Below are 22,681 nucleotides of genomic sequence, written 5' to 3'. Positions count from 1 at the left end.
AAAACTGGTTATTATATCTGCTCTATTAAAAATTCTTCAAGCAGCAGAAGTTAAAGCCAAACTTAGTAAGACATTGATAGAAATCATGCCTAATTTCCTTCAGAAAAAATTATTCTGGGGAACAGGATGAAAGACCAGCAAGGAAAACCATTTTTCTCAAAAGAAGACCTGAGAAAAAAATAAATTTAAGTGCAAAAGAGAGCTCTCCTGTTCACTGCAGGGTGTTGAGCAGAACATGGCCCCTGGCCTCTATCCAGTAGATGCCAATAATATACCCCTCAACAATTGTGACAGCCAAAAAAGTCTCTAGAAGGTGGGGGTGTGAGGATTTGATGAAGGCAGTCAAAAGATACAAATTTCCAGTTTGGGGACTTCCCTGGTGGTCCAGTGGCTGAGACTCTGCACTCCCAATGCAGGGGGCCCAGGTTCGATCCCTGGTCAGGGAACTACAACCCACATGCTGCAACTGACAGTTCATATGCCACAACTAAAGATTCTGCATGCTGCAACCAAAAAAAGGATCCCACACGCAGCAACGAAGATCCCATGTGCCTCGACGAAGACCCAGCGCAGCCAAATAAATAGTTTTTAAAAGACTAGATTAAAATTAATTAGGTAAATAAATTTAAAAAAAGATGACGGATGTTCAGTAAACCTACTGTGGCCGTTATTTCATGATATAGGTAAGTCAAATCATTATTCTGTATACTTTAAATTTATGTAGTGGTGTTGTGTCAATTATATCTCTAAGACTGGAAGAAAAAAAATGTCTCAAGATATTCCCAGTGTACCCTAGGGGACAAAATCATCTCTTTTAAGAGCTACTGGCATAGATATTCAACCACAGAGGAAGAGAGGAACAACCGGGTAAATATATTATCAATGAGATATCCACCTATTTAGAAGAATTACAAAGACTGATAAGAAAATGGAAAAGTTTTTCAAGAAGTTTTAAAGTGTTCACCTTTTGGTCCCCATAATTGTACTTCCCTGTTCAGTGATGTAATACCACTCAGCTATAAAAAGCAGTGAAATAATGCCATTTCCAGCAACACGGATGGACCTAGAGATGATCATATGAAGTCAGTTAGAGAAAGACAAATATCATGTGATATCACTTACATGTGGAATCTAAAAAAAATGATACAAGGAACTCCCTGGGGGCCCAGTGGTTAGGACTCGGCACTTTCACTGCAGGGGCCCGTGTTCTATCCCTGGTCAGAGAACTAAGATTCCAGAAGCTGCACAGTACAGCCAAAAAATAAAATAAAAAATGAAAAATAAGAATTAAAAAAATGTTTAAATGATACAAATGAACTTATTTACAAAACAGAAGTAGACTCACAGACATAGAAAATAAACTTATGGTTACCAAAGGGGACAGCAGGAGCGGCCATGGCGGGGGGGCGGTGATAAATTGGAGTTTGGGATTAACATACACACTAAAAATATATAAAATAGGTAAACACAAGGACCTACTGTATAGCACAGGGAACTATACTTAATACCTTGTAATAACCTATAATAGAAAATCTAAAAAAGAATATATATATATGTGTAACTGAATCACTTTGCTGTACACTTGAAACTAACACAACATTGTAAATTAACTATACTTCAATAAAAAAAAGTTCAGTGAATGTATTGTGAAATGGAACAGTATTTCCCTATATTTAATACCCCAGCTGATACATTTAAAGTGAAATGTACTAGCTTCTTGGCTTTGACTGCTGGTGCAAGTTTGGGTCCCATTTTCTTTGCCATGACCCAAGGATAGAAAGTTGGAAGGTTTCCAGAACATCACAGATTCTGTGATTGTCTCCAGATTTCCTGCAGTATTCAGGAATAGAGTATTCAGTATTCCTGCAGTATTCACAGAGATAGCTCAAGTACTCAACTAACCTCTGTTAGAACTGAAGGAAATTTGATGGTATAAACTATGCACCGTTTAGTCGTCTGTGTTATAAATTCAGTTATGTGTTTCTCAGGGTTTTTGGCAAGGATTTCAAGCTCTAAACAAACTCTCTCTGTGATTCTTAGTTTCCTGCCCTTTTTAGGAATGATGTTTTTTATTTGGCACCTGACCCTGAAGAGTACATTCTTGCTGGTTCCCCCATTCTTACCCTCTACTTCTATTGATATTTAATTATTCAAATACTGATATTTAACTAGGTTTCTAGAGGAAGTGGGCCTTTCTTGTCCTAGTTAACCCCTAATGGCGAAAACGGCTCAATGCATAACTCCTTCATTCATTCCCATTATGATCCAGGAACTGAGCTAGGTGCTCCAAACAAAACTGTAGACAAGACAAGCCTTTCCTTTAATTGAACTGCCATTCTGCTCAGAGAGACAGCCAAACAAAAATTAAGTCAAAGCAACTTGACTGGTGTTCCCACCACTATTCTAGGATATTTTTTTTTTCCATGTTTTCTCTCTGAGGACTTCCATAGGAGCCTGGATGCAGCTCTACAGTAATTAAGCTCTGTCTGGGCTCTGAGTCAGAAAGTCTCAGGTCTACTGGCTCTACCACTTCAAGCTGGGTGACCAAGTTGCCTGACCTTTCTGTGTCTCAATTTCTTCATTTGTAAAATGGGGATAATAATAATAGATGTCTTGTGAGGATTAAAGGCTTAGTACAGAATCCCCACATAATAATAACTCAGTTAATGTTTGCCACTCTTCTTCTTTTCTGTATATACTACTCCTTGCACATTTTTTCCCAAAGCACCCTTTTCTAGTGCACAGCCACCCCCTTTCCCACTCCTATGAAAATGATAGTGGGAGAAACTTAATGTTGGGAAATTTCTGTTTTTCCACAATTTTTTTCCTGGAAATTGGAGAGACTCTCAGTAGATTCCCTAGGCTCAGCTCACAGAATTACAGTTTGTCCTTGGAACATGTATTATTCACACGTTTGAATACACTTAACTACCTTTTATAGAACTCCTCCTTTGCCCGAAGGTGGTTTTGTAGTTTAGCGTAACTTTAGAGCAGGGGTACTGTAGGACACACCTGTCACCTAGAAGCTAATAACTAAACAACCATTTGATTATTGGAGGCCCGCACATTTTACTGATGGTAAATTTAACATGACATATTCCTCTTTGATGGTTCTGTAGTCCTACAAACCTGGGAAGATGTGTGATGTCAACATAAGACCTGGGTTCAGGAGAGCAAGGAGGGCATCTCTTTTGCTTTCTCTACAGTATCCGGCACAGCACCCAGCACGTTAGTTCCCTGGCCTATAATAGAAGCTCAATCAACACTACTTGGCAGATGTGTGATAATGGGCAAGTTACTTAACTCTTTGAGCCTCAATAGTAAATAAATACTAATCCACTTGGAAGGGTTTGTATAAGGAGAAAAAGAACTAATTAGTAAAGCCCCACTCAGTGCCTAACATATGGCAGTTGGTTCTCTTCCCCTTTCACTTCTTGTATATTTCCTACCCTTCCTACCCGCCCCCCCACCCCCAAATTTGAGACACGGACTTTGTCTGCCCAATGCCTAGCACGGGATCTTTTTTTTTTGGCTGCGTCGGGTCTTCATAGATTTGTGCGGACTTTCTCTAGTTGTGGCGAGTGGAGCTACTCTTAGTTGCAGTGTGCGGGCTTCTCATTGTTGTGGCTTCTCTTGTTGTGCGGGCTTCAGTAGTTGTGGCACGCCAGCTCCGTAGTTGTGGCTCGCAGGCTCTAGAGCACAGGCTCAGTAGTTGTGGCGCACGGGCTTACTTTGCTCCATGGCGTGTGGGATCTTCCCAGACCAGGGCTTGAACCCATGTCCCCTGCGTTGGCTGGCGGATTCTTAACCACTGTTCCACCAGGGAAGTCCTAGCACAGGATCTTATGCATAGTGATAGCCTCAATTTATTCAGTCATTCAGTGAATCTTTACACATCAAAAGTGCACAAAAGCTTAAAGTTGAGAGAGAGCAGGTACATTCAGGAATCCCAAGTAATTGATTATGACTGAAGCAGAGGCTTCGAGGAGAAAATGAGAAAGAGCTAGAATGGTTAGCCCAGATTAGCTCTCAAAGAGCTTTGTAGGTCTTATATGAATTTTGGACTCTATCCTGTAGGGCAGAGGATTGCCACTAAACCAAGGAGTGGCAGAAAGTTTTTTTTTTTTTTTTTTTGGCCTCACCATGCGGCATGTGGGATCTTAGTTCCCTGACGAGGGATCAAACCCGTGCCCCCTGCAGTGGAAGCACACAGTCCTAACCACTAGACCACCAGGGTATTCCCAGAAACTTCTTTTATTTTGTTTTTATTTTAGAATGGTTTGTGGTTCTCGGGCTTTAGTGTGTTTAAGAATCACCAGCGGGGGCTTCCCTGGTGGTGCAGTGGTTGAGAGTCCATCTGCCGATGCAGGGGACACGAGTTCGTGCCCCGGGCCGGGAAGATCCCACATGCCGCGGAGCGGCTGGGCCCGTGAGCCATGGCCGCTGCGCCGGCGCGTCCGGAGCCTGTGCTCCACAACAGGAGAGGCCACAACAGTGAGAGGCCCGCGTACCGCAAAAAAAAAAAAAAAAAAAAAAGAATCACCAGGAAGCTTGTTAAAAAAGAGGGATCCCAAAGCCACACTGTCCGAGAATAGAGAATACGCATTTAAACCAGCACGTTAGGGACCCCCTTCGGGGACCAGTAGTGAAGACTCCCTGCTTCCACTGCAGGGGGCACAGGTTCGATCTCTGGTCAGGGAACTAAGATCCCACGTGCTGTGTGGCGTGGCCAAAAACAAAAACAAACAAAAAACCCGGCACCTTAGATGATTCTGATTCATTTAAATATTCAGACACAATTGCGACATACCTTAAAAACAAAAGATCAATAGTTCTGGGGAAACCTGACTTGAAGTTAGGCTTCCACTGCCTCTCCTGATCAATCTGCCTTTCTTGGCCTGTCCTACAATTAGGCCTTAAGCCTCCTCTTCCCCATGGTGGACCAGCTGGAAGCCCAGCAAATGGAGCAGAGCCCAAAGACTGGACAGTGGCTGCAGAGAAGTAGACAGATTTGACAGGTATTTAAAAGGTGGAATTGAGCAGACTTGGAGATTGACTGTATGGGGAGTGTGTGAAGGGGTCAAGGATGCCCCCTGGCTTTTTGGCTTGGAGCAATTTGTTGTTGTTGTTGTTGTGTTTTTTTGTTTGTTTGTTTTTTGAGCTGTGCAACACAGCATGCGGGATCTCAGTCCTGCAGTGGAAGCGTGGAGTCTTAACCAATGGACCACCAGGGAAGTCCCTGGAGCAATGTTATAATGGTGTGTCATACAGTCAGTGACCGGGCCACTTGAAAGAGAGGGGCAGGTCTGAGAAGTAAATTGAGGAATTTTAGTTGAGATTTGCTCAGTTTGAGGTGCCTCTAGGACATCCAAGTGGAGATGTTCAGAAGTCAGTTGGATTTATAGGCTGGAAATTCAGAGAAAGATCTGGACTGGAAATCTGGACTTGAGAATCATTAGCAAATAGATGGTAATAGAAGTGGGGTGAAGTCATTTCAGGAGAGGGGATAGAATGGGAAGAGAAACCGGTCTAGAACAAAACCCAAGGAACATTTAAGGGAAGGGCTGAGAAAGAAAGAAATTGCAAAGGGATCAAGGACAGGCCAGAGTCATAGCCCCAAGTCACAGGGAGGGAGTTCAAGAGGAGTGACGAACTGGGAAGCATCCTGGACTCAGCAAAGAAGTCTGCGGTGACCTTGTAGAGAGCAGTTTTAGTGGAACCAGGCACCAGATTGCAGTGCGTTGAGGAGTAAGTGGGAGGTGAGGGAGTGGAGACAGCTGGCGTGCACATTTTTTTCAAGATATTTGGCCAAGAATGGAGAGAGATACGGTGGTAACTTCAGAAGGAAGTAGAATTGAGAGTCTTTTTCTACGGTAACGGCTAATGTGCGAGTGGAAGAAAATAAAGGACATAATCAATAAAACCTACCGAGAGCAGTGGGAGACATCCACGGCACAGATGTTACGATTGTGCTTAAGACAAGAGGGACCTACTTCTATTTCTGAACGGATGTGAGGAGGAAGTGATCGATTGGTTTGGAAGCTTGATATCGGGTGCTTCTCTGATGGATTTTGCTTCCTCTAGGAGGTTGGGAGCCAGGCAATGAGTAAGGAGTTTGTAGGATGAACCTTTTCCTTCAGCTAGTCAAAGTACAGGGTTTCCAGCAGGACGGAAGTAGTCACGGCACTAAGGCAAGAGCCTGGTGGGAAGCGGGTTGAGGCTGAAGCTTTAAAATCCGAGGGAAGAGAGGCTGACTGAGAGGAAGTGTGATGTTCCTCTGACCCTGAGGAAAGCTGGATTTGGGCCACCGAATGAGAGGTTATTTTCCCAGAACCTCGTGCTGGGGCTTTGATTTAGGCTCCCCCTTCCTCGTCTAGTCAGTCTGCCTTCCCCGGCTTGTGTGTCACGTCTAGGCCTCAAGCCTCCCAGTCCCCAACGAGGACCAGCTGGAAGCCATTTTGATTAAGCTCCACCACAGAAGGAGGACAATACAGCCCCGCCCAGAGCCAGGCGCGCCCCCGCGACGGCCCGGGTGCGCGTGTCCGCGCCTCTTCCCGCCGGCCTGGCGGGCGCCGGGCCCACGCTGGGGCGGTGCGGGGCGGGGGCTGGCGGTGGTTATGTAAGCGTTGCGCGCTCCCGCGAAGCGGCAACCAATGAGGAGCCCCGGCGGCTCGGGCTCGCGCACGCAGGATGGGGGGAGGGAGCGCACAACGTGCGCGCGCCCTCTCCCTCCTCCACCGCTGCCGCCTCCTTCTTCTGCCGCTCCTGGTGCTGCTTGTGTGCTCGTTCGGTGCGGACCTGGTACCTCTTTTGTGAAGCGGCAGCTGAGGAGACTCCGGCGCTCGCCATGGCCGACGAAAAGCCCAAGGTGAGCTCGGCGCCGTCCTCCGCGCCTCGCCGCGCGGCCGGGGTCACGGCGCGGGCCGGGGTCCGGCCCGAGCCCGCCGCGGGCTCCCCGCGCCTTCCCGGGCCCCCCACGGGGCGGCCGCGGCTCAGGCCCCGGCGCTCCGCGCCATTTTCTTCCCTCCCCTCTTCCTCCCTCCCGCGCGGGAGGAGGCCCCACCGCCCTCCCCCGCCCCCGGCCGCCTCGGAGTGCGCGCCGGGCGCGAGTTGGGCGGGCGAATCGCGGACACCCGCTGGCCCACCGGCCGCGAGCTGGGCTTCTTGGGCCCTGCTGGCCGGGCGAGCGTGACGAGGGGCGTTAGGGCGCGCGGTGTCCCCACCCTCGGCGGACCCCGCGCCGGGCCGCGGCGGGTGTTGCCGCCTTGGCGGTGGCGAGGAGTTCCCTCCTCCCCGGGCTTCCCCCCTCCGGGGTGGGGGCCGCGGGCATCTGGGGACCCCTGCCCCGGGCCGCACTGGCCGGTTGAGGGTTCGGGGCGAATCAATGGGCTGCTGATGGGTTGGAAGCCGGATGCCCGTCGGCCGTCGTGAGGGGCCGGGGTTGGGGGATTCCCGGGGAGTATTTCCCACATTTTTTGTCGGAATGGGCAGTGGCTTTTCCCTGGGTGCCAAATAACCCCTAACCTGCCGAGACCATGTGGTTTCGAGAAGTTGGAGGCAGATGTACGAGCAGAGAGACTTCGTAGGGCTTAACTTTTCAACGCGGGTTTTGAGGCTCCAGGAGGCTTTTCCCTGGAGGACTCGGGTACACACTTCTTCCTGGCACACGGGACTTTCTTTTGGTTTGTTTTGTGACACCCCCCCCCCCCTTTCCATTCTGAAGTGGTTTAGGGGCTACAGAATTCCTTCTACACTTGATTTTGATGAACTTCAGATTGGATAAAAATCTACAAGGAAGACTTGTGGAATGAATCTACAAGGAATAAAACTGTGCATTTGACTCATGACAACAAAGGGGAGGGGAGAATAAGCTCATAACTAAAAATAAACAAAAATGAAGCTGCTCATAGAGGCGAGCAATAATAGTGGTTCTGAGTTATTACCGCTGCTTGGGAGAGAATCAAAGGATATTCCTCAATTAGGTGGTTTTTTTTTTTAATGTAGCTTGAGATTTGTTATTAAGCTGAATTTGGTAACTTTTTAATGAGATTTGTAATGAGTTTTGAATTTCAAGCTCTAGATTTTTCTTGCATTTTGTACTCAAAGCATTTTGGAAAGAGAAAGGATGCTTATTTTTAATCTTTTTAGAGGAAAGACATTTTGAGTGTAATACAATATATGTCATTTAAAAAAACTCAGATTCAAGAGGGCATTGCAGTAAATTGAGGGAGATCCATCTTTAAAAACCAGTTGTCGACACTGATAGTATTGGATGTAGGCTGCTTTTCTGTTTCTGTGACATCTATTTAATATTGTTGCTTCAGGGTTTCTTATCTTTCAGATTGATTTCAGCAGCTGCAAACAGCTGTATGCTCTGTTATAAGAGTGAGAAACCTGTTGATTTCTGAAGCAACTTGGGCTGCTGCTGCTTTAAAAGGTGTTTGTTCTTCACATTTTCCAAATTCTACTTTTATTTTTCTTTCAACAGGAAGGAGTCAAGACTGAGAACAACGATCATATTAATTTGAAGGTGGCGGGGCAGGATGGTTCTGTGGTGCAGTTTAAGATTAAGAGGCATACACCACTTAGTAAACTAATGAAAGCCTATTGTGAACGACAGGTGAGGAACTGACTTGTATACTTCCACTGAATAAAACGTATTTAAAAAAAAACAAACCTTTTTTTCTTGAGAATAGAAACCAGCATAATATATCAATAGATTATCTTTGGTAGAATGAATATGTACTTATATACTTGATATATCACAATTTTATCATACACTTGGTTTGTTGATTCTTCATAAAATCCCTTAGGGTGGTTAATATCACATATGATTCTAGTTCTATGCCAGAAATGCATCAAATTATTTTCACAATAATTTGGTTTGTTCCCAAGAGGATGTAATTTTACTTTTATAAGAAAATAAGAACGAACTTGGTAAAATTTCTTGTCAGGCTCTTTTTTAACAATTAAAAATTTGTCTTGTGTCAAAACAATTTATTTCGGGTGTTTTAACCAATTTGGAAGTAAATGTGGGTTTAAGGACATTGCAGTTTTCCTGAAGCATGTAAAACTGTAATATTTTCTTTTTACACTAATAGTAGAGGTCAAGAGATTTAACCTCCTGAACCAAGCATACACATTCCTGTATTATAAGGATATTTGAATTTTACTCAGAAAATAGTAAATTTTTTAGCTCAGAAGAGGAAGTAGAAATGAACAGATGCTGGGAGGTAAATGTAAACTTTAAGACAAAGAAGCTTCCTTTTGTGATGTTGAGTCTGTAACAATATAAAGGTAATTTTAAAGATGACTTTTGCAAGTATAACAGAAACTCTGGTAGATCAGTTAATCCAACAGTAACCTGGCAGAAGTATTTTTCTTGTTCAACCCTGGATGTATAATATATAAAAATTTGGAAAATTATTTTATTAGACCAAAACAACTTGTCTACATTGCAAATTCACCTCCTAAAAATAGGTTCAAAACAGAGTAAGGTTAAAACCTCTACAAGTTGGGAAATTGAGTTTGAGTTGATACTTGGGCCTTCTCCATGAAACTGAAGGGCTTCTTAAACTGAAGATTTAAACTTCTTTTTGAGTTTGAAGCTTTATTTTATGCCTAGTTTATTTATAACATAATAAGAGTACTGTGGTTATAATTTTTTATCTTCAAAAACTTTTTCATAGTTCCTTACAAAGATATGCCCTTCAGTGTACTTTCATTTGAAGAATTCTGGTGAAATCCCCTAACAGTAAATATGTACTTATTAATTGTGCTAAAGAATTTTTGCACTGGTATCTACCATATTTGAATACTAGTACTCCTTCAGGTTCCAGGGGAATTTTAAAAGGTAATCATTTTGTAGAATGTTTATGTAGCAAAACCTTATACAACATAGAAATTCATGCTTAGATTTGGTGACTTTAAACAAAATTCTCTGCATATCCTAACTTTTCTCTAATTACTATTAAATTTTAGCTTTTAAATGGTCATATTCTTCAACACTGACTATGAAAATTTTCAAACTTAGAGAAAAAAGTTCACACTGAATACCCATCAGTCTACTGCCTAGATTAACTGTTACCAATTTACTATATACATCTATTGATACTCTCTGTCCATCCTAAAATGGTCATATTTAAGACTTCCCATATTTCCTGTAGGGCCCCCAAAAGAGCTTTTTATCTTTTTTTTTTTTTTTTTACCAGATGCCTATGTGCTGGGGCATTATACTGTGTGCCAGAAAAAGTAAAGCACATCCTGTGTATTCTAGATTATCCTTATAGGAAATTGTCTTATAAGATCTAGTTAGTGGGTCAATCAAGAATTTTTTAGTTTTCCTGCTATGTTAAAGTAAGTCTACTATATTATCCAGTGTAAATAAAGTTTTCCTTTATTTTTTTCAATTATTAGGCATAAGATTGGGATTATATTTGACTAAACTTGTTGGGTCCACTCTTAACTTGCACTAGAGGAAAAAGAACATTGGTAGTCCATAAAAAATATAATTCCACTGCATATCTGTTGGAATGCAAATGTGAAAATATTATCCAGGAAGAATTTGGAAAGATGTTTATTCCCATTTTCCTCTTAAATTGGGGATAACCTCAGAGTTTTGAGTGAAACAAGATCCCTGTTTACTTTTCAAGTGGTTTCTCTGGTTCTGAGGAAGAGGGAGTTGAAGTATCATCTAATTGGGCTGATTCCCTGCTTTCTAAGTGTAGTTACAGGTTATTAAAAACTAAAATATTTATCTGATCTGATTTGCATAGCTCAAGTTTTTTTGGCAGGTGAGACTTCTTGACCAAAGATTTCCTATCAAGATTAATTGAATGCTCATATTTACTTTCTAATGAACTCATTTGGTATTGGATCTCTGGAGGAGTTCCAGTGAATGCCTAATAGGCATCTAAAACTGAACATGCAAAGCAGGACTCTTGATTCTACTAGAAATCTTTCTCTGTTGTCCCCACTCAGTAAATAGCACCATTCTGCATCTAGTTGTCAAAACCTTAGGGTCCTCCTTGATGATGCATCATAACAAACAAAATCCATCAGCGAATTCTGTTCCCTATCTAAACTTGGTCCAGCACAGTAGCCACAAGCCACGTGTGAGTGTTTACCACTTGAAGTGTGGCTAGTCCAAATTGAGATGTGCTGTAAAGTGTAAAATGAATGCCAGATTTTGAAAACTTGGTGTGAAAAAAGTTAAATATCTCAGTTTCCAAAATGTTGATTATCTGTTGAAATGGCAGTATTTTAAATATGTTGGATTAAAACTTTTATCAGACCTTTACCTTATTTTTAACTTTTTAATGTGGCAACTAGAAAACTACCACATGTGGCTGACATATTTCCATTGCATAGTGCTGAGCCCGCAACCATTTTTATTCTATTCCTGATTAACTACTACCTCAGGGACTTCTGATTAATTCAGAGTGCCCCTGTTGCCATCACTGGGTCCTCTCACTCTTTCTTGTTTGTTTTGATTTGTTGTTTTGCATTGATTATTGTCTGTATTTATCTCTCTGCACTGAAGTGTAAGCTTCACGAGCAGAGGGCTGTTTTATTATATGACTATTTTTCTAGAGCCTAGACCAGTGCTCAGCATATAGAATGTGTTCAAATGCTTGTAAAAGAATAGAGAACATTCAAACCTAGTACTTCTGTAGGTTGGTTTCTAAGTAAGTTTTTCATTCACATGTAGAGTTAGACTTTGCCCACTTTATATCAGCCACATATCCTTCAGGCAACTGATTGAGAGCATACTATTCCATTCTAGTGTAAATCTACCCCAACATTGTTTACTAGATTGTCAGATGGTTTCAGAGAGCACAGAATAATTGGTTTAGTCCAGTTCGTCTTTGTGAAATGAAGAAATGGGGTCCCGAAGAGAGAACCTCACACATCTCTTCTGGAGCACAACTCTAAAGCTCAGGGATGAGATTTATACAGAAGAGGAAACCAAATACTGGTTTAATGCAAATTCATTGTTTGAATTTACATGGTTTATAGAATCTTAAAGGCAAGTTTCCTGAATTTTGGACTTTTGATCTCTAGCAAAATAGCTTTTATTGATAAGGAAAAGCGTAAAAACAGGTGGCAATAAAGGAATACAATTTGCTTGTGTTCTACTGGCCCTGCCTTCCCTTCGCCCTTATTTTGAATGGCCACGCCATTGGATGTAGTGAAGGAAGAACCCAGCATATAGAAGATGCTAAGAGTTTTGTTGAAGCAGAGTCTCCAGTGGAGTGTTTGTAAGTAGATAATACCTAGTATTAATGGCTTGGTATTGAATTCTTGGTTACTTTGTGTAATTGCAAACTAAATTGGAAAGTCATGAGGAATGAATTAGGTTATGGCTGTCACCTACCTGGTGGGGGATTGCTTGTATTCCGTAAGACAAGGGCTAGTCTGGAAGTGGTATGTGTCAAAGACCAGAGTGTTGTGTTGTGTTTTGTTTAATGTTTATTTATTTACCTATGTATCTATCTATCTGCACCGGGTCTTAGTTGCGGCATGTGGGATTTTTGTTGCAGCGTGTGGGATCTTTTTAGTTATGGCATGCGAGATCTTTAGTTGTGGCATGTGGGATCTAGTTCCCAGACCAGGGATCGAACCTGGGCCCCCAGCATTGGGAGCGTTGGAGTCTTAACCGCTGGATTAGGGAAGTCTCAAAGACTAGAATTTTAAAGGAAAGCAGTATGATTTTCACGTGACAGGTAGTTTTAAAGACCAATTCAGTGGATCCTTGTTAAATAAGGGAATACAGTTGTTAAACAAGTGTTCATTGAACACTTTATTTCAATATTTTTAGTCCTAGGAACTCAGTTTAATTTTCTCTTAAATATCAAAACAGGGAGTTTTTGTAACGAGAATTATAGTTTGTAATTTGAGCATGATACAGGAATGGCTTTGTGTAAGATGCTTCCAAGAAAGGTATTTTTCAAGTTAAAATATTCACAGCATACCTCCAAAGAAATCTTGTCCTCATTTGGTTGCAGTTACCAGCAACTTTACTATTTTGCTCTTTTCCCCTTCTCCCCACCCCTATGTCAGGTAGGTGATTCTTAGTAATGGAGTCCCCTTTGCAGAAAGGGGCATATTTAAGCTCATTTATCTGCTTAAATGCACATAAAAATTTCTTGACACTCCCTTTTTGTAATAAAGCTTCTCCTCAACTTAGCTTTAGGTTTATTTTCAAATAAAAACAGAAAATGAAACATATTTAGATACTGCTTTTCATCCATTTTATTCCATCAGTATTTAGCACCTACCATGTGCAAGATATACAGTATGTAACTAAGTTTAGATTTCTATCCCTACTGGAGCTTATTTTCTAGTACAAGGTTGACTAACAATTGCAGGCTTAGGTAAGTACTAAGCAGAAAAAAGCAGGTGCTTCTTTAGCGCTGTTCCAGGATTTTCTTGGATGTGGATTGTGGTCTTATAGATGGTTTTAGGGACCAGTTATTGCCTTGTGTTTTGCTGTAAATGTACTCACTGCCCAAGGATAAGAACTTGAATATGCCTGTGGTGTTCCTAGTATTGTGCTGGGCTGGGGCTTAGGTTACTCTTACATAGTGGTAGGAATTGTTTGGATAGACAAGAAGGGAAGGTAGCTTTTAGGCAAAGTTTTATTTTAATCATTACACCTTTTTTAGGTGACTTCAGTTTTCATATTATTAATGGGTTTTGTTATGTGTTTGTTTTTGGAGCGCTTTTTAATGTGCGATGAGGAATGTTGACATGTGCATCTGTTGCTTCAAATTTCCTTTTAGTATCTAACTCATTTAAATGCACTGTTTGACTCAAGGTATGATCTGTTCAAGCTTGAAGTAGCTATGGTCTCAAAAGTAGCTATGGCTCTCAAAAACAGCCTTTTTTTTTTTCCAGTCCTTTTTAAGAAAAATCATTTTTCCAATGAAAATCAAACATAGTATAGTTTAAAGAAAGTGAAAATCACTCCAAATCATTTAACCAATATAGAAATGTTAACATATTGATGATCATTTATTTAGGTCTCTCTTTTAAATATATTCATGGCCAAATATGCATGTAGTTTTAGTTCTTACTGTTTCTTTGCGTTCTTATTGCTTTTAAACTCTTTGTCCAGGGTTTGTCAATGAGGCAGATCAGATTCCGATTTGACGGGCAGCCAATCAATGAAACAGACACACCTGCACAGGTAAAAATGTCTTTGTGCTAACTAGAAAAACCAATGTTTTTTATAATTTTCTCAACAGCTTTGTTTATTAATTTGTGAACTTCTAGTCATCGGAATATAGTTCTTTTTTTTCTTTTTTTTTCTGTATGCGGGCCTCTCACTGTTGTGGCCTCTCCCGTTGCGGAGCACAGGCTCCGGACACGCAGGCTCAGCAGCCATGGCTCACGGGCCCAGCCGCTCCGCGGCATGTGGGATCTTCCCGGACCGGGGCACGAACCCGCGTCCCCTGCATTGGCAGGCAGACTCTCAACCACTGCGCCAGCAGGGAAACCCTATAGTTCTTTACCAGAGTTCAAAGCTGTGTAAAATATGGCCAAAACGGAATAGAAAGAAAAAATAGATTCAGGAAGTGCCAATGGTTTTTAAATATTCAGTTATCACTTAGTAAAACTAGTAGGTCGTTTTACTTTAATCCATATTTTTCTTCTTGCCAGCATTATTTGGAAAAAAATAAATAAAATTCCTGTTTGTTACTTCAGAATGTTGTTTTCCTTTTGTTTTCATTGCTGCAGCTCTAAATCATACCCCGGGTTCCCCATAAGCGATTGGTTGGCTGTTTATCCTAACCATTTTAGCCCCTCATGAATTCTCTTGTACCTATACTTCTGAACTGAAGAGAATCTAGTGGCTCTAACTGCAAGTCTCTTGATAGCTTATGTTTCACAGGGCTGTTGATTATTATTTCACAGGGCTGTTGATTATTATTCGGTGGCTTTCCAAACCCTTACTACAAAAGGTGTTGTCTGATCCCTTAATCTCTTTACTTATTACTTCAGTTGTTCTGTCACTTTGTAGGGGATCGGCTGGGCTATCTTCTTTAGCAGAAACTTTTTGTTTCTTTTTACCTTCTGAAATTCCATTTAAGACATTCTGTTTTGGGGGAAAAAACTTTGATAGCAGAAATTTTAAATTGGAGCCCTTGTCCTTTTGAATTTGTTTTATCACCCCATAAAAACTAGAAAGTGATAAATATGGTATGAGTGAAGCAGAAAATCCAGATTGTGGTTTTGTTGATAATCTTCAAAAACTTGAAATATCTATGAGTTATACTTGAGGGAAGAATATTTTGAAGAAATTTCTGTTGATGAGTCTCTAAGAAGCAATTATAGTATGTAGCCACAAGGAGGAGCTGAATTCTCTTGATGAATGAGAGAGAGAGAAAGCTCTCTTACATCCTTTGAAGGCATTTAAAGTTTCACTATAAAATTGAAAAACATTGCAGTAGTTTCATTTCAGTGGATAGGCTGATGGATTTAAAAGAATAAAAAGGACCCATTGTGCTAAACTCTGACGGTAATGTACTTTCTGTTTTTGAAGCCCTCACCCGCCACCAAGAAGAGTCCTGGGCCTTGTCTATTATGCTAGCTGCAAATAATTAAACCTGAGGAGGATTTGTTCAGTACTGCATTCATAAAATCTTCAAATTGAATTTGGAATTGACCTCATTTTAGTATTTGGAATTGAATTTATTTTAGAGTGAAATTGATTCATTTTAGAATTGTTCTTCCAGTACTTATTAAATAGCAGAATTGTATAAATTAGAACATCTGCTTAGCAGCCAATTTTAATAGCAGTATAATTGTTATATACTCATTCTCTTAAGTACTTCACTTTCTTTGACTCATTTAGTTCTCATAACTGAATATTCCATTTTACAAATAGAGAATTGAGACTTAGTCATTAATATTTTAATGCTTTAGTTCTACTTTACTGTATTTGAACTTCATTAGAAACGTTCCCTTTCTTGTCTTTAGATGCCCAAGGTTGTTGTTTTATCTTCAAAATTACCAGTTTTTAGAAAATTTTTCTTGGGTGATTATCAGCATTATAAACTGTTCCAAAGCTTGTTTACCTTACAGTGTTGCCATATGTACCAAGACTTTCCTGCTATCAACATGGTTTTATGTATAATGTGTGGGTAGTAAACCTTGCAAACTTAATAGCATTTTGAATTTTGATTTTTTTTTTAACAAGTCTGTTTTTGCTCATGCTCCTTTTTTTGTTTTTTAACATCATTATTGGAGTATAATTGCTTTACAATGGTGTGTTAGTTTCTGCTTTATAACAAAGGGAATCAGTTATACATATACATATATTCCCATATCTCTTCCCTCTTGCGTCTCCCTCCCTCCCACCCTCCCTATCCCACCTCTATGCTCCTCTTCTTACTACATAGTGGTAACCACTGTTTTTTGCATAGGCAAAGATATAGTCATATTATACACATACACACAAACTTAAAAATATATATACAAATATAATACTATAAGCTGTTCGCTGCCTAGTTTTAAAATTTTTTAGCCTAATACCGTATCTAAGGGATATTTCCATTTCTGCAGGTGTAAATCTACTTATTCTTTAATAATAGGTACATGGTATTTCATGTATGCATGTACTATATTTTTGGGGGTTTTGATATTTTGGTTATTTTCAGTTTTTTGCTCATCTAAACAACATTGCAGTGAGAGCCTTTATACACATCAGTTTTATTTTCAATAATTAAAGGTGAGATGATTTAACTTATGGACATACTCAGCTTTTTAACTTAAAAACTCAATTTTCTGTAATCTTCATAAAAAAGACCAAGTGAAAAATTATTTAAACCTAAGTCTTACGCTACTTTAAGCCGTGGGACATCTAAAATAATGAACACTGGAACTGGGTGGAACTCGTGCAGATTTTCAGGCTATTTAAGTCTGATAGTTATAAATTTTAAGAGCTAAATAACCAATGGCCGATTGTTTTTTTTCTCATTTATGCTAGTTGGAAATGGAGGATGAAGATACAATTGATGTGTTCCAGCAGCAGACAGGAGGTGTCTACTAAAAAGGGAACCTGCTACTTTACTCCAGAATTCTGTTCCTCCAGACCAAGAAGACATTCTCAATTAGAAAACTGCAATTTGGTTCCACCACATCCTGACTACTACAGTATAGTTTCTCTATTCTTTCATTTTCCCCTTCCCCATTCCTTTATTGTACATAAAGTAACTGGTGTATGTGCACAAGCATATTGCATTTTTTTTTTTTTTAACTAAATGGCCAACGGTATGTTTTGATCGACATCAAATGGAGATGGAATGGGGAAAAATACTGGTTCTGTGAAGATACCCCCTTTTCTCCATTAGTGGCATGCTCATCAGCTCTTATCTTTATATTCCAGTAAGTTATTTTGCTCTCACTGTTTAACAAAAAAAGAACAACATAAAAATTCTTGCATACCTTGTTCGATTGGAGAATTTTAATGTTTTTCATTTATCATTGTAAAACCAAGGACAATTTTATAACTTTTTTGTACGTAGCTGTTACATGTAGGGCAATCTGTCTTTAAGTAGGGATAAATTACTCTAAAAGAAATGAATCCTAGATAGTTTTCCCTTCAAGTCAAGCGTCTTGTTGTTTAAATAAACTTCTTGTTTAAAATGAGCTGTTTTCTTTATTCTGAGGAATATTAAATAGAAAGTTGAAGCTTAGAGAAAAACATGACCTGAATAGGCCTACTAGAAGTTACATTTCAAGGAAGAAATAAAGCTACTTTGCATTTCTGACAGACTAATGCAAAACAGGGAATAACAAAGTTATATAAATGACTAGCAAGGAATGTCCTGAGGCAGAGTGGGTGAGTACCTGCAGCTAAGAAAAAGTTCTCATTTTGCTGACTCTGCTGATAAATCACTTGACCATTCTAGTCCTCATTTTGTCTGATGGTAAATACTCCCTAACCTAAGACAGAGTTTTTGTTCCTTATTTGAGGATGTTGAGGGACAGAAAATATTTACCTATGTATACCCATTCTTACAGCCTTAAATATGCAGATCACTACAGTTCTTAAATTCAGTTGTATGGGGAAAGATAACAGCTACAGAACCAATAAACAGAATATTGGAGCTGGAAAGATGTGTAAAGATTATCTAGTTCTAACCCCTGTTTTAAAAATGACAAGGCTGAGGTCTAGAGGGTTATTCGTCACAGTTAGATGGCTATGAAACTGGAACTTAGAGGTTAGGTTTTCTGATGCCTGTTAATTGAATTTTCCAATAATGGTTTTCAAGAGACTGAATTCCCACCCTTACTGCCTAACAATGTGGCCTTTTTGGATCAAGTCCCCATAAACTATCATGCCTTGTCATTCACTTAATTCACTCTACCTCTGTTGCAATATAGTCTTTTTTACATTCCCCATTTCTATAGTGAATAAGCTTCCCCAGAGACAGCAGGAATTACGTAGGTTTTTGGCTCTGTGTATATGTGAGTTAATCTTGAATCAACTGAAGTTTTATTTTCCTATATGTGTAGTGCTGCCAACCTATTTTTACAATTTATATTGTGAAATAGTGTGAGAAGCCTGCCCCCAAGAATTCTTAGATATCGGGTAAGTACATTTCTCTTGCTCTAGGTGCTATTAAGTACTGGAATTTTGTTGTCCCCAAAATTAAAGTTAGGATTGAAATTCAAGCCAGAGAACTTTATTAAGGAAGGATTCTTCAACTGGGTTCTTATTTAACCAGAGGGAACTAATGTCATGTCTGAGCTTTCGCCATGTTGGGGGAACTTTTAAATTCTTTCATACTAGAAAAACTCTCGGTAGAATTTTAAAAGCCACAGGGAAATGTGTGGAAAAGGCACTGTTTCATAATATAGTATGTTGTAGCTTATTGATGTTTGGGTCAGTGTATAATTAAGATTTACCTTATTCTTAAGTGAACTTTTGATTGTTGCCCTTGCCTATTTCACATAAATTACCACCAAAAAGGCAAATATTTTATGGGAAAGCTTACAGAGAACTTTTTAAAAAACCTTTTGAAAATAAGCGGATCGTTGAAAATGCTGAAAGTAATTGTAGCATTTTAATTTTTTTGGCTTGAGAGGGGAGGTTCAAATGATGGGAGTTACACTGCTCTTTTGGGTAACTGTTAGGACAATTTGGCTAAACTCTTTTAAGTTTGTGCTTACATATCTGACATGTTTGTATCTTAAAAGTAGCAAATAGTACCTAAGTGAACCCAATCTGTATAGGGAGATAAATTTTATTCTCAAGCACCTCTCATATTCATCCAAGCTGCTAGAGGCCAAAACAAAAGGTATTAGCAGCTTCCCAGAAATAAGAGTGTCAGGTTATTTGGCTCATTGTTTTCCTTGTTTATGTTCTCATAGAAATTAATTGGATGATCAGATTACATTCTGTCTAAAGGGGATGATGTTGAATGGAACATGGGAAGAAGTAAACATAGTTTGAGGAGAAATTGGAGACTTGAGTCAAAGTGTGTAATTATGTAGGAAATTGATACCAGGAGGTCAGTAAGATAATGGAATCCCAGGATTTGAGGGCAGCCTGTTGGAAAGTTTTTTCCACGGTCTCTGTGGGGGCCATAGGGTATTGGAGAGGGCCAGCTGTGCCACTGAGGGTTATTTTGAGTTAGGGTGCCGCTGCTTTTGAGTATGACTAATAGTGATTCTGGATCATGGTTTTGCATTAGAATCCCCCTAGTGAGCTTTTAAAAAATAGCAGTGCCTGGGCCCTACCCCCAGAAGTGTATTTTCAGAGCAATATTGAATTGAGAAGCAGCTCTGCGAGGCATTCTCACAACTCTTAAGAGTTAAGTACGTTATGGTGAAGATTAAATGAGATAATATATGTTCTAACTACCACATACTGAACTCTTTAATTTTAAATAAAACTTATTTTCAGCGTGAAGTAAGGGCTCTGCCGTAGGATGCTGAGGCTTCAACTGAATACCATAATCCCTACCAATTGGCCTGCATTTTCTATTCATTTTAAAAACTGAATACAATCTTTGTCTCATTAGGTTTTTTTTAAACTTTTTGGTTTGTTTTTTTGTTTTTTTTTGGCCACACTGCACAGCATGTGGGATCTTAGTTCCCTGACCAAGGGTCAAACCCATGCCTCTTGCATTAGAAGTGTAGAGTCTTAACCACTGGATCACCAGGGAAGTCCCTCATTAGGTTTTTATTAATTAATTAATTAAATTTATTTTTGGCTGTGTTGGGTCTTCGTTTCGGCACGTGGGCTTTCTCTAGTTGCGCCGAGCGGGGGCTACTCTTCGTGGTGGTGTGCGGGCTTATTGCGGCGGCTTCTCTTGTTGTGGAGCACGGGCTCTAGGTGCACGGGCTTCGGTAGTTGTAGCACGCGGGCTTCAGTGGTTGTGGCTTGCAGGCTCTAGAGCGCAGGCTCAGTAGTTGTGGTGCACGGGCTTAGTTGCTCCGTGGCATGTGGGATCTTCCCGGACCAGGGCTCGAACCTGTTTCCCCTGCATTGGCAGGCAGACTCTCAACCACTGTGCCACCAGGGAAGGCCCTAGGTTTTTAAATAAATGCTTAATACTAAATTGTGCTCTAACGAATTTTTTTAAGGAAAAACAAAAGGGAAAGGTCTTTTTTCCTTTTTAAGGAAGAACAATCCTCAGGATTTTAATGATTCTCTAATACTTTAAGCAGCAAAGGACCCATCCACAAGATGCTTCAACATTTTAATTATCTAGGTGATGATCTGAGGGTTAGTCCTGGATGTAGTAAGAAATATATGTGTTTTATAATGAGACTTTGGGGCTTCCCTGGTGGCGCAGCGGTTGGGAGTCCGCCTGCCAATGCAGGGGACGCGGGTTCGTGCCCCGATCCGGGAGGATCCCACGTGCCGCGGAGTGGCTGGGCCCCGTGAGCCATGGCCGCTGAGCCTGCGCGTCCGGAGCCTGTGCTCCGCGGCAGGAGAGGCCGCGGTAGTGAGAGGCCCGGGTACCGCAAGGAAAAAAAACCCAAAAAACCATATAATGAGACTTTGGTGTGTGTAGTGGTTAACTAATGAAAAGAGTGCCTCACAGTGGAAAACAGGTTAGGAATTTAATCTGTTATTTGGAATGTGGAGTGTTATTTCCCTGTAAGCAGTGACATGTGACTATGTATGAGATCATTTTAGGATTTCCTACACCCTTAGGGCCTTTGTGAAACAGTTTAAAGTCCAAGACTTTTCATGTAATATTTGTTTTCTTTGCACTTGATACTATAAGACGGATTATGTGGCTAATTTTGCAACAAGTTACAGAATTTGGAATACCAAGAATTTTCCCATTCTTTTCTGGGCATACCCTTTTAAGTTATTTGATGTTTGTAATTTTAAAGATCTTTTTTTTAAAAAAAAATTTATTTAAGGTCTTAGTTGCAGCACACAGGATCTTCATTGCGGCGTGCAGGCTCTTTTTTTTAGTTGTGGCATGCGGACTCCTTAGTTGCGGCATGCATGTGGGATCTAGTTCCCCGACCAGGGATCAAACCCTGGCCCCCTGCATTGGGAGTGCAGAGTGTTTTTTTTAACTTGTTTATTAGAGAAATAGCTTGGAATTGAAGAAAGAAGACAAATTTAAATCACATAATCTCATTCAGCTCTTAGTCTGAGAGGAGGAGGAAATAATGGGGAAATATGAATCATGCTCTCCCTCTCTGCAGTTCAGAGTGACTAGAGGGGCATATCAGACCTTAGTACAGTGTATGTGCCATTTTGTTTATCTTAACTTTGGATAAAGAGAAGGCAAGAATATGACAGAACCATTTTCCATATTTGAGACATCTAGGTTGGTTCATTTGACTTATTTAATGGCCAATGAATTTTTAGAGAAAATAAACTCCTTGGGTGGTTTTTCTCTTGGTGGCATTGATCTGCCTTTTTTTTTTTTTTTTTTTTTTGTGGTGAGGAGGCAGCTAAGAAAAGAATGGACAGATGCATACTAAATTTGGCTCTAGGAGTGATGGATGCAGAATGTATGTGTGAGTGATGTACTTACGGGGCACCCTGCAATACTGGGGTTGAGAAGTGAAACTTGTTAGAAATACTTGTTGGGCCGTTCATTAATTAAGTCACTTACCCAAGTTCAGAAGCACATGACCAGTATTTTCTTTTAATAATAAGGAATAGAAAACATTAAGAGTCTGTATTAAACTGTGGTTGAACATAAGTAACTGCTATACATGTAGGTCAAAAATAGTCAAATATCTGCCATGTCACATGGGTCAACCTAATATGTGTGTATTGGATCACAGCGAAAGACACTGTTCTAAGAGGTTCGTTCAAACCTGACTGCAGACTCTAGGTAGAGTAAGTTCCAATAAGGATGCCATGTAGATTGCCCATTTCCTCTGGCATTTTGGAATAAATAGGGGCAGGTTGAAATTATGGGGGACTCAGAACACTTTGCCTAGCAGTGGAAAGCTGGTAACATTCAAGACAAACACATGCTTGAGAATGAAGAGATGATATGTTAGTGCACTTTTTTGTGTTTGGTTAAAATTTATTTATTGTCCTTAGGCACAAATCGTGAAGAACAACTAGCAGATTGTTCTATTTTAAGTTATACATTGCATTCTTGAATAAAACTGTCCACACGCTCAGCAACAAATGTAAAAACCAACAGGATTCCTGTCTATATTAAAGCAAAAATTATTA

The 22,681-nt window shown here is 40.3% G+C and overlaps 1 protein-coding gene across 2 annotated transcripts; it reads left to right on the top strand.

Annotated features, from left to right (window-relative positions):
• Window positions 1-6,680: 6,680 nt before the first annotated feature.
• SUMO2 (small ubiquitin like modifier 2) lies at window positions 6,681-17,655 on the top strand. 2 transcript variants are annotated; one of them, XM_027080621.1, is made up of 4 exons: window positions 6,681-6,868; window positions 8,489-8,620; window positions 14,120-14,191; window positions 16,994-17,655. In XM_027080621.1, the coding sequence occupies exons 1-4, from the start codon at window positions 6,848-6,850 to the stop codon at window positions 17,054-17,056; spliced, it is 288 nt and encodes a 95-aa protein (XP_026936422.1). In that variant the 5' UTR covers window positions 6,681-6,847; the 3' UTR covers window positions 17,057-17,655. The 2 variants fall into 2 exon arrangements, with proteins under 2 accessions (XP_026936422.1, XP_026936421.1); XM_027080620.1 differs by lacking the exon at window positions 14,120-14,191 and having other exon boundaries at window positions 6,686-6,868.
• The last annotated feature ends 5,026 nt before the right edge of the window (window positions 17,656-22,681 follow it).

Source organism: Aethalodelphis obliquidens, unplaced genomic scaffold (genome assembly GCF_003676395.1).
Source record: "Aethalodelphis obliquidens isolate GAN/ISIS:26980383/991018 unplaced genomic scaffold, ASM367639v1 scaffold44, whole genome shotgun sequence".
Lineage (NCBI taxonomy): Eukaryota > Metazoa > Chordata > Mammalia > Artiodactyla > Delphinidae > Aethalodelphis > Aethalodelphis obliquidens.
This window is presented reverse-complemented; position numbering and strand designations above follow the sequence as displayed.

Bases quoted from the DNA above. Each gene is read 5' to 3' on its own strand.
- SUMO2 (XM_027080621.1), top strand. From the start codon at position 6,848: ATGGCCGACGAAAAGCCCAAG. The intron at 6,869-8,488 runs GTGAGCTCGGCG...TTCTTTCAACAG, and splicing joins TGGCCGACGAAAAGCCCAAG to GAAGGAGTCAAGACTGAGAA. The intron at 8,621-14,119 runs GTGAGGAACTGA...CTCTTTGTCCAG, and splicing joins AAGCCTATTGTGAACGACAG to GGTTTGTCAATGAGGCAGAT.